Genomic DNA, 12426 nt, shown 5'->3' on the forward strand with positions numbered 1-12426 from the left:
ATTTACTTCTGTATATTCTTTAACATGGTTAAAGTCAAATACATAATCAGTATGTGTCCTTTTTTAACTTTTACTTTGGCATAAGCATTTTTCCATATTATAAATTCTTAGCAGATATGTCTAATGGTTACATAATATTTGACTCAATGAGTGTATTGTAATTCACTTCCCCTAATTTGGACATTTAAGTTGTTTCCAGATTTTCACTCTTCTAAAAAACAATGAATGTCTTTATGCATAGAACTTTTCAGTTTTTCAAATTACTTCCTTAGGGTAAAATCCTAGGCACAGAATTTCTGGAGCAAATTATCTACATATTTTTAACTGTCTTGCTATGCAGAATTTTGTTTTCAAGATGATAGTATCAATTTGTACTTAACACTGGTAGTGAAAAAGGCTGTCTTACCCCACCTTCACCAGCGCTGAATTTTTTTTTTAAAAAATCTGTGCTAACCCTCATAGGCAAAGCAAAAATGTCTTAATTTGCATTTAGTTGATTATTAATAAGATGGAATACCTTTTCAATTGTTCACAAACTCTAAAATTATACAGAGTTTAACCTTGTTTGTTGAGTGGGTGGAAGTATTAACCCAAGTGATGACCATTTGCAGTCTGACATCAGAATCTAGAGATTGAAGACAAAAGATGTGTTTGATGGCGACAGGTAGTCATCAACACTCAGGGAGCCAAAGAGCAAATGATGTCGTGTTGAGAAGCATACTCCTCCCCCTACTTAAATATGCTTATGTCTCAATTACTGCATCTTTTTTTTGTCCACTATATATATTTGTTTACATATAAGTGTTTACCTGCCAGTTCCATTTCTCTGCTTTACTGGACTTTCTTTGTGACTTGTATCTGGATTATATGCTACTTTTGTTCCTCACATGTTATTGGGAGTCACCTGGGGTTTTGCATTCTTCTTTGGTGTTAGGAGACCTCTTTCTGCTTTGCTAGCAGGAACTTAGAGGGCTTCTCCTGGAGCTCATAGTCTTGCTAATGTCCACTTGGGTTGTGTTGAGTTCAGGTGGAGGAGGGTAGTACTGGAGGGGAAAAGTGGTAAACTCATTGCTGGCTTCCTGGTACTTCTGACTCCCCAGCCTACTGGCAGCTGCACGCATTTGATCCAGGTGTTGTAGCTGTATTCGGTAGGTAGAACTAGAACTTATCCTGATGTAGTTTTGGTCAGTTTTGTGCATATTTTAGTTAATGCTTCATATTAGACAATCTAAAAGGTTTATACTTAGCTGGATTTCCACGTTCACCCATTCATTTTTGTGTTGTTTTCTTTTGCTTTTTAATATTCAAGTCTTAGCAAACACAGCCAATTCTATAGAAACAAGTTGTTAATTTTTTTTTTTTAAGTTTTTTTTTTTTTTTAAGTTTACTTATTTATTTATTTATTTTTGGCTGTGTTGGGTCTTCGTTTCTGTGCGAGGGCTTTCGCTAGTTGTGGCAAGCTGGGGCCACTCTTCATCGCTGTGTGCGGGCCTCTCACTATCGCGGCCTCTCTTGTTGCGGAGCACAGGCTCCAGATGCGCAGGCTCAGTAGTTGTGGCTCACAGGCCTCATTGCTCCGTGGCATGTGGGATCTTCCCAGACCAGGGCTCGAACCCGTGTCCCCTGCATTAGCAGGCAGATTCTCAACCACTGTGCCATCAGGGAAGCCCCAAGTTGTTAATTTTGACTCCTAGTATAAAAATAAAAGGAGCTTTTGAGTCAGAAATTCAGAAACTTGCCAGGACCTGTTTGGAAATAAGCCCTGAGGATTTGTGTGTCACTGGTTGATTGTGCAATGTCTCTGAGAAGCACAAGAAGCTAAAAGACCAAACAAACCTTAAAAAGGAAGAAATGGAAAAGGCAGTTAATTATTATATATCATTTGTTATAGATGAAACTGTATAGCTTACTAAAGTCACATGATTTCTGGCCTAGATAGTTCAGCGTTTAGAGGAGATCCTTGCTGTTCTGTACTGAAGCAGGGGCTCTTTTCTTTCAGAGCCTTTAGCAGAGGAAAGCTGAACTAGGGATTGTAGCAAGATGAGAAAGGCCTGTTTTACCACCTGGTGTTCTAGAAAAAGGGAAGGTGTTATTTAGTCATCATCAGAGGAGGCTTTGAATTTGGGTAATAATTCAGAAAATCATAACATCAGTGATTAACCTAAATAAGAAGACCATTTATAACCATTATTACAGGCAGAGGGCTAATATTTTTACCATATGAAGAGCAGTTACAAATAGCTAAAATTATGAACATCCTAATAAGAAATTTTAAAAATCCAAGCAGAGAAATTATGAAGGAAATATAGATGGCCAGGAGAGGGAGAGGAAGAGAGAGGGAGAGAGAGGTGTATGCGTATTTCCTCACTAGCAAAAAATATATATATTAAAATAACAAATTAACATATTTAACTTATTGACTTGGTGAAGGTTAACCAGGCCTTTTTTGTGGAGTCACTAAGCCAGTATGTATCAATAGTCAGTAATTAGAAAATGTCTGTACACTTTGGTTCTGTATTTTGCTTTCATGATTTATCCCAAAGACTTAAAAATGCTGGAAAATATTTGCATACTAGATATTACTCCTAGCATAAAATATAATTGGAAAAAGAAGGAAAACCCCACAAATTCCATGCATAAGGGAAAAGTTAAATTGTGGGTTCATGCATGTAAGTAGACTATTATTTAGTCATTTAAAAATAATATTTTAAAAAAGTATTTGGTGGGATGAGAATTTGTCTTTAATAAAAAATTAATTTAAAAAGAATGTAAAATTTTCTATTACCTGATTCTAATTTTTTTAAAAGGTCTTTACATATGCAGACAGAAAACATATCTGAAAGGAAATGTTAATGTCAGCTTTGGTTCTCATTGGTCAGTGGAAATTGTTTTTTCTTTTAGTGTTTCTATATTTTCTATATGTTGTAAGCATATGTTACTTTGTATTCAGAAAAATGCTGTTTTTTTAAAATAAAAAACATTCCCATGTTCCCTTGCCCCTTCCCCCATAAAACAAGGTAAAAAGCATTTCTTAAGAAAGTGGAGGATTTCTGGTACATAATATTTACTCTAGCCCTTAATTTGGAGCTCAGTATGGAATACCAGTGTACATCTCCCACTCTTTAAAGTTTTTCTGTTTTGTAATATTTTATATACTTTTTAGTTTTATAACTTGGATTATTTCTAAAGCTAAGACTTGTGATGGGCTGGGATGCAGGTGAGAAGATTCATTTCTGCTTATTTTTTTTTTTTTTTGCAGATGAACTAGAGTAAGGACTCCCTTTAGAATATTTTGCTAAAGTTGAAGTACTTAGAGGGAAACGTACAGGTGTCTTCAGTTTACTTTGATATGGATTAACATGGGCTAATGGGTGGAGAGATGGATAGATGTGTTGCAAAGCAAGTACAGCAAAATGTGAATGGTAGAATTTTGGTGGTATCTGGGCAGTGGTTCGCTGTGTGTTTGAAAATTTTTAGAATAAAATGTTAGGGGAGGGCTTCCCTGGTGGCGCAGTGGTTGAGAATCTGCCTGCCAATGCAGGGGACACGGGTTCGAGCCCTGGTCTGGGAAGATCCCACATGCCGCGGAGCAACTGGGCCCATGAGCCACAATTACTGAGCCTACGCGTCTGGAGCCTGTGCTCTGCAACAAGAGAGGCCGCGATAGTGAGAGGCCCGCGCACCGCGATGAAGAGTGGCCCCCACTTGCCGCAACTAGAGAAAGCCCTCACACAGAAGCGAAGACCCAACACAGCCATAAATAAATAAATAATTAAATAATTAAATAATTTTAAAAAAAAGGTTAAGACCTGTCCTTAAAAAAAAAATGTCAGGGGAGGGGCTTCCCTGGTGGCGCAGTGGTTAAGAATCCGCCTGCCAATGCAGGGGACACGGGTTCGAGCCCGTGGGCCATGATACTGGTCCAGGAAGATCCCACATGCCCCGGAGCAACTAAGCCCATGCGCCACAACTACTGAGCCTGTGCTCTAGAGCCCGCGAGCCACAACTACTGAAGCCCGTGTGCCACCACTACTGAAGCCCTCGCGCCTAGAGCCTGTGCTCTGCAACAAGAGAAGCCACCACAATGAGAAGCCTGCGCCCCACAACAAAGAGTAGCCCCCGCTCACTGCAAATAGAGAAAGCCTGCGTGCAACAGCGAAGACCCAATGCAGCCAAAAATTAAATAAATGAATAAATAAATTAATTAAAAAAAATGTTAGGGGAGGTTTTTATGGAGGAACACCAGATATTAAATTTGTTGTATTCGGATAGTCAATTTAGAATATTTAAATGTGAAAGCAATACCAACTTTAGTGGTGTAAAGCCACTCTTTTGACCTTTTCCCAAATTGTAACATTTTATAAAATTGTTTTAAAGAAAGAGAGAATTTTTAAGAAATCTTTTCTTCAAAAGAATTAACAATCACAGATTACCTTGAGTGATCAAAATGGAACCACAAGACAAAATTAACATAGATTCTAATGTTAACATTAGTAACAACTAGATTTTGATAGCTTAGAGTGGGATAATTGGAACAACTGGATCTCGGAGGTGGATGTGGGAGATTTTTTTAAAAAAGAAGACAAAATAATATTCTTGATTTGGAGCTTTTCTTCTTTTTCTTTAAGGTTTGATTTGGTCTTTTCTGATTAAGAGATATGTTTGGGAAAGTTGTTGATTAAGTAGCTCCTGTCATTAAACAGTAAAGTTCATTGAAAGCATAAAGCATATTTTGGCTGTATCTACCTCAAAATAATTTCACTTTTGGTCAAAAATTATCTGACAATTTATCATGCTTCTCCATTCTATTTTTTAAAACCCCAGACTCTTTGGGTTGTATAGTATTTTCCCCAACATACTCATTACATAAAATTACCATAAAATTTTTTTATCTTGTGTAATAGATTATAAAAATCAAGTTCTGGGGACTTCCCTGGCTGCCTAGTGGTTAAGACTCCACGCTTCCATTGCAGGGGGCACGGGTTCGACCCCTTGTCAGGGAACTCAGATCCCGCATGCCGCATGGCGTGGCCAAAAAAATTAATTATTTAATTAATTAAAAATCAGGTTCTGATTCTATCTCTCATATTAATAAGCTGTACATGAGTAATAATGACTGTACATGTAATGACATGTAATGACTGTACATATTAATAAGCTGTACATGAGTAATAATGACTAATATTTATATAGTTCTATATGAATTCTGCATAATATTAATGGACTGACATATAAGTATTAACTTATTAATGAACCAAGTAAAATAAACATAGCATAGCAATACTTATTGAAACCTCAGATTCAATAATACTTATTGAAACCTCAGAATATTCTTTTGTCAAATGGTTATGTAATTTAGAAGACCTATTTTCTCTGTACAGTTAAAGTATGTGTACATAGGTCACTTAACTGAATATCTGATTTTCAATTTTATTGAATTTGATTTATCAATTATTTTATTTTATCAATTTATTATCAATTATTTATCAATTAATTTATTGTTTATTTAAGAAATACATCAAAATTCCTCCATTGAAAATATTGCTGCTTTAAAGTTTAAATGTTAACTGTTGACTCTGTTGATAATTTTTTTAATTGAAGTATAGTTAATTTACAGTATTATATTAGTTTCAGGTATACAGAATAGTGATTCGTTATTTTTACAGATTATACTCCATTAAAAGTTATTACAAGATAATGGCTATAATTCCATGCACTATAAAATATATTCTTGTTGCTTATCTATTTTATACATAGTGGTTTGTACCTCCTAATCCCATACCCCTAATTTGTTTTTGCTTTTGTTTTTTTATCTTTATTGGAGTATAGTTGATTTACAATGTTGTGTTGGTTTCAGGAGTACAGCAAAGTGAATCAGTTATATGTCTATATATATCCATTCTTTTTTTTTTTTCAGATTCTTTCCCATATAGGCCATTACAGAGTATTGAGTAGAGTCCCCTGTGCTATACAGCAGGTTCTTATTAGTTATCTATCTTATATATAGTAGTGTGTATATGTCCATTCCAATCTCCCAGTTTATCCCTCCCCACCCTTATCCCCTGGTAACCATAAGTTTGTTTTCTACATCTATGAGTCTACTTCTGTTTTGTAAATAAGCTCATTTGTACTCTTTTTTTTAGGTTCCACATATAAGCAATATCATATGATATTTGTCTTTCTGTGTCTGACTTCACTCAGTATGACAATCTCTAGGTCCATCCATGTTGCTGCAAGTGGCATTATTTTGTTCTTTTTTATGGCTGATTAATATTCCATTGTATATATGTACCACATCTTCTTTATCCATTCGTCTGTCGATGGACATTTAGGTTGTTTCCATGTCCTGGCTATTGTAAATAGTGCTGCAATGAACATTGGCATACCTCTAATTTGTACCCCTCACTTCCCATTCCCCTTTGGTAACCACTAGTCTGTTTTCTATATCTGTGCATCTGTTTCTGTTTTACATGTACATTTATTTGTATTACTTTTTAGATTCCACATATAAGTGGTATCATACAGTATTTGTCTTTCTCTGTCTGACTTATTTCACTAAGCTTAATACTCTCTAGGTCCATCCACATTGCTGCAAATGGAAGAATTTTATTCTTTTTTAAGGCTGAATAATATTCCTGTGTGTGTGTGTGTGTGTGTGTATGTTTGTGTGTGTGTACACATCTTACTTATCCGTTCGTTCTTCTGTTGATGGACAGTCGGGTTGCTTCCATATCTTGCCTGTTGTAAATAGTGCTTCTATGAACATAAGGGTGCATGTATCTTTTCAAATTAGTGTTTTTGTTTTTCCTGGTTACATACCCAGGAGTGGAATTGCTGGATCATATGGTAGTTTTATTTTTAGTTTTTTGAGGAACCTCCATACTGGTTTCCACAGTGGCTGCACAAATTTACATTCCCACCAACAGGGTACAAAACTTCCCTTTTCTCCACATCCTCGCCAACACTTGTTATTTGTGGTCATTTTGATGATAGCTATTCTGACAAGTATGAGGTGATAACTCGTTGTTTTGGTTTGCATTTCTCTAATAATTAACAGTATTGAGCATCTTTTCATGTGCTTGTTGGCCATGTGTATGTATTCTTTGGAAAAATGTCTCTTTAGGTCTTCTGCCCATTTTTTGATTGAGTTGTTTGTTTTTTGACATTGAGTTGTTTGGTTTGTTCATGTATTTTGGATATTAACCCCTTGTCAGTCATATCATTTGCAAATATTTTCTCCCATTCCGTAGGTTGTCTTTGTTTTGTTTTTTTTTTAACACAATAACCCTTAAATTTTTATTTATTTATTTATTTATTTATTTATTTTGGCTGCGTTGGGTCTTCATTGCTGCTTGCAGGCTTTCTCTAGTTGTGGTGAGCGGGGGCTACTCTTCATTGCTGTGCGCCGGCATCTTATTGTAGCGGCTTCTCTTGTTGCAGACCATGAGTTCGAGGTGCGTGGGCTTTGGTAGTTGTGGCACGCGGGCTCAGTAGTTGTGACTCGCGGGCCCTAGAGCGCAGGCTCAGTAGTTGTGGTACAGGGGCTTAGTTGCTCCGCGGCATGTGGGATCTTCCCGGACCAGGGCTCGAACCTGTGTCCCCTGCATTGGTAGGCGGATTCTTAACCACTGCGCCACCAGGGAAGTTCCATAGGTTGTCTTCGATAATTTGGTTTTTTTAATGTATTCTTTTCTTTTTAAAATTTTACCTATTTTTAAAGGAACGAAGGTCTACATGTATTTTGGTGAAATTTCTATTTATATTATGAGTAGTTCAGCACCAAAGAGTTCTATTATAGGTATTCACTGATCCCAAAGCTGCTTGTGTTTTGCCATTTGAAAATCATAACACATACAGAAGTAATATACAATTTTTGAAGTAAGAAATTTGGATTTTTTTTAGGGTTATGGGATCTGTTAATTATACTGAAACTCTTTTCTAGGTCATCCATGCCTGGCTTATTATTTCATCCCTATTGTTGCTGTTCTTTTTCTCATTCATTTACTTGGGGTAAGTAGTGAAATATTTGGTCTGTTTTTCAGATATTAACTTTATTTGGGCTCTATAACTGTCACTTAAAGAAATGTACTTTGTTGATGAATTATTCTTAAATTATAATTGTTTCCATGTGTAGGCCATACTTGGTATATATACAACTAGTTAATATTATCGATAGGGATATTCTTCTGTTGATCCTTGTTTATAATAAGTAGAACTGAAAGAACTCAAGACTACAGTTATTTCTAAGTCTTTTTAGTAAAGAATTTACTGTATTCTTTACTTCTAGTAATGATCTTTGAATCAGAATGTTAAAGCATTTCAAGCATGTGTATAAACATGAATTGATTTTTAAACTTTTATATTGTTTCATCAGTTAGTCTTTCGTCTTTCAAATGAAATCTTACATGAGAACTTCACATATAAAATAGAAAAAAGTGGAGCTGCTCTGTTGAAGAGAATAGAGAGGCTCAAGAGATTTGCCCGCCTTGCCTTTCTCTCAGCCCCAGTGGCAGAATACAGGTCGTAAACCATTGCACTAGCTCTTAAATTAGGAAGAAGCAATAAAGCTAAAAAATAAATTGAAGAGTTAACTCTTTGGTAGAAGCAGGGGGAATGACCATAGAAAAAAGAAATAAATGTAAGAATCTCTATGAAATGGATGATTTTTTAGGAAAAAACTAGTTACCAAAACTGACCACTGAAGTGATAGAAAATCTAAGTAGAGCAAAGAAAAAATACAGAAGGTTGTTGAGGAGGTTCTCATCCCACCTCCACCAGTAACAACAATACCAGGCCCAAATGGTTTCATAGGGAAATTCTATTAAACCTTTAAGGAGTGGATAACTCTAATGCTATTTTAACTGTTCCAGGACATAGAAAAAGAAGAAAAGCTTCCAGATTCTTTTTAAGAAGGCAGGGTAGGGCTTCCCTGGTGGCGCAGTGGTTGAGAATCTGCCTGCTAATGCAGGGGACACGGGTTCGAGCCCTGGTCTGGGAAGATCCCACATGCCGCGGAGCGGCTGGGCCCGTGAGCCACAGCTGCTGAGCCTGCGCGTCTGGAGCCTGTGCCCCGCGACGGGAGGGGCCGCGATAGAGAAAGGCCCGCGCACCGCGATGAAGAGCGGTCCCCGCACCGCGATGAAGAGTGGCCCCCGCTTGCCGCAACTGGAGAAAGCCCTCGCACGAACCGAAGACCCAACACAGCCAAAAATAAATAAATAAATAAATAAAGTAGGGAAAAAAAAAAATTAAAAAATAAAATATGACACAAGTGAAAAAAAAAAAAAAAAGAAGGCAGGGTAACACTGGTACCAAAATCCTATGAATTATCAAGAAAAAGGAAACTGTGGATCAGTCCTATTTATTGACGCCAAAAGAATAACTAAATGTTCACTAACAGGATTCAGCAACAACCCTTCGAGGCTATAATACATATGACCAAATGGAGTTTGTTTGCAGAATGGGAGACTGGTTTATTATTAGGAAATATCAATACAGGTCACCAAGTTACTAAGTCATCGTCTCGTACATGCTAACAAGAATTTGACAAAATTCAATACTTGTCCTTGGTCAAATTCCATAATAAAACAGATGATTAGTTCTCTAACATGATAAAATATATGAATCTTATTCTAAAGATTGGTATCATCCTCTTAGGAAAACTTCAGAAGCACACCTGTTACTGTTAGGACAAGATGAGGATTTCCTTTATCACTATTGTTGTCAATCATTGCTCTGGAGGGACTAGTGAACGCAATTAAATAAGACAAAGAAATAAGAGCTGCACAATTTGGAAGAGAAGGTTAAATTATCAGTAATTAGAGATAAAATGATTGTTTACTTGGTTTCAGAATTAACCAAAAAAACAATTAGAATCACTAAGTAAATTTGTTAAGGCAACTGCATACAAAATTAATTAACATAAATCAATAGCCATCATGTAAACAACTAGTTAGAAAACACAATGAAAAGAAAAAAATCCCATTTATGAGAGCAGCAAGAAAGAGAAAATATCTAGGATTAAACAGTAATTGTTTAAGCTCTATTATTAAGAAATTTTAGGGAGTTCCCTGGTGGTTTAAAGGTTAGGATTTGGTGCCTTCACTGCTGTCACCCAGATTCAATCCCTGGTCAGGGAACTGAGATCCTGCAAGCCATGCGGCATGGCCAAACTTTTAAAAATAAATAAATAAATAAAATACAGAAATTTTAAAATGCCTCTTCAGGGCTTAAAAAGAAGACTTAAAGAAATGGAAAATTATACCAGGTTACATAGAAAGAATATCATCATAAAGATGTCAGTTCTCTCTAAGTTTATTTTAAATTTTAATATAAGCCCAATAAAAATACAAATAAGATTTTTTTTTAAAGGATTTTCTTATTTATTTATTTATTTATTTATTTATTTATTATTTTTGGCTGTGTTGGGTCTTCGGTTCGTGCGAGGGCTTTCTCCAGTTGCGGCAAGCGGGGGCCACTCTTCATCGCGGTGCGTGGGCCTTTCTCTATCGCGGCCCCTCCCGTCGCGGGGCACAGGCTCCAGACGCGCAGGCTCAGCAATTGTGGCTCACGGGCCCAGCTGCTCCGTGGCATGTGGGATCTTCCCAGACCAGGGCTCGAACCCGTGTCCCCTGCATTAGCAGGCAGATTCTCAACCACTGCGCCACCAGGGAAGCCCCAAATAAGATTTATTTTTAATCTGGACAAGATAATTTTAAAATTTATTTGAAAAAGTAAATAAGTGAAGGTACCCCAAAGAATCATAAAAAAGAAGAAAACTGAGGGATACTACTCCTACCTGATACAAAATTATAAAACTAGGGACTTCCCTGGTGGCGCAGTGGTTAAGAATACTCCTGCCAATGCAGGGGACATGGGTTCGAGCCCTGGTCCGGGAAGATCCCACATGCCGTGGAGCAACTAAGCCCGTGCGCCTAGAGCCCGTGCTCTGCAACAAGAGAAGCCACCGCAATGAGAAGCCCACGCACTGCAACGAAGAGTAGCCCCCGCTCGCCGCAACTAGAGAAAGCCCACGCGCAGCAACGAAGAGCCAACACAACCAAAAATAAATACATAAATAAATAATTTTTTTAAAAAAACAAAAAAAACCAAAATTATAAAACTATAATAATTAAAATAGTGACACCTGCACTATAAACAGATAATCAGTAGAAAAGATTAGAAGGACTAAAAAAAAATGCTCAAATATATAAAGGAATTTAATTTATGATACAGGTAGTATAGAAGCAGTAGGCTGTAAATGGATTATTTAGTAATTGGTGTTGAGGTAATTGGGTAGTCATCCAGAGAAAAATTTGAATTTCTTCTTTATATCTATACCAGGATAAATTCCAATGGATTAAAATTTTAAATATGAAAGTAAAACCATAAAAGGACTAGAGAAAACCATGGGGGATGGGGAATTTAAGTATATATATATATATATATATATATATATATATATTTAATTATATAACTTAAAAGGTCCTTCCTTAAATCTAATGTTTTATATATAAATATATACACATATATATATATATACACACACACACACACATTCACACAAAACCCAAAAAACAAGCCAACCAGCCACACCATGAAAAAAATCAGAAGATGAATGACCAACTGCTAAGTGTGTTTTCAACTCATTTTATAGACAAAGGCTAATTTACTTTATATATAAACCTCTACATGGCAATAAGATCAACAACAACCTAACAGAAAAAAAATAGGCGAAGGATATGAAAAAATAGTCAACAGAAAGAGAAAGACAAGTTACTTTTAAATATATGAAAATATGCACACCCTCCTTATAAAATTAATGCTAATTAAAGCTGTACATTAGGTTAACAAGGATCAAATAGTTTAATAAATGTTCTAATTTGGCAAGTTTGCAGGAAAATAAACATGCACACATTGGTGTAAAACTTTGATTAAGAGCAGTTTGGCATATCCATTAAAGTTTTATATGAATATGTCCTGAACCTAGTAATCTGTAGGGATAATCATTGCAGCATTTTTTCTGATAGCAAAAGAATGGAATCAGTCTAAGTATCCATCAATAGAAAACTGGTTAAATAAATTATGGTACATCCATACAATAAAGCCATTGAAAAGAATGAGGTACTCTAGTATACTAATGTGGAAAGTTCTCCAGGAATATCGTTAAGAGAAAAAAACCTGGTTTAGAACAATGTGTATGCTATCATTTGTGTCCAGTAAAGAAGTATATTTATGATATGTATGGACACTCTCTGGAAGGATGCATATGAAGTTAATAATAGTGCTTTCCTTTGGAGAAGGAGACAAGGTTTGGGGGGAAACTTTTCACAGTATATGTTGGGAATTTTACATTTTAGGCATGTATTACCTAGCCAAAGATAACAATAGTTTGGAGTTTTGGGGTTTTTTTGTTTTGAGTGCTGG

General features: G+C 36.1%; 1 protein-coding gene across 4 annotated transcripts in view; it reads left to right on the forward strand.

Moving 5' to 3' along the window:
* The window catches only part of PSEN1 (presenilin 1), an 85561-nt gene that overhangs the window by 38912 nt on the left and 34223 nt on the right, over positions 1-12426 (forward strand). For all 4 annotated transcript variants that reach the window (XM_007184413.2, XM_007184410.2, XM_007184414.3 and 1 more), the window contains one exon: positions 7943-8010. In XM_007184413.2, coding sequence (XP_007184475.1) covers positions 7943-8010 — 68 coding nt within the window. The remainder of the gene's footprint in view (positions 1-7942; positions 8011-12426) is intronic.

This window comes from Balaenoptera acutorostrata, chromosome 3 (genome assembly GCF_949987535.1).
Source record: "Balaenoptera acutorostrata chromosome 3, mBalAcu1.1, whole genome shotgun sequence".
NCBI lineage: Eukaryota > Metazoa > Chordata > Mammalia > Artiodactyla > Balaenopteridae > Balaenoptera > Balaenoptera acutorostrata.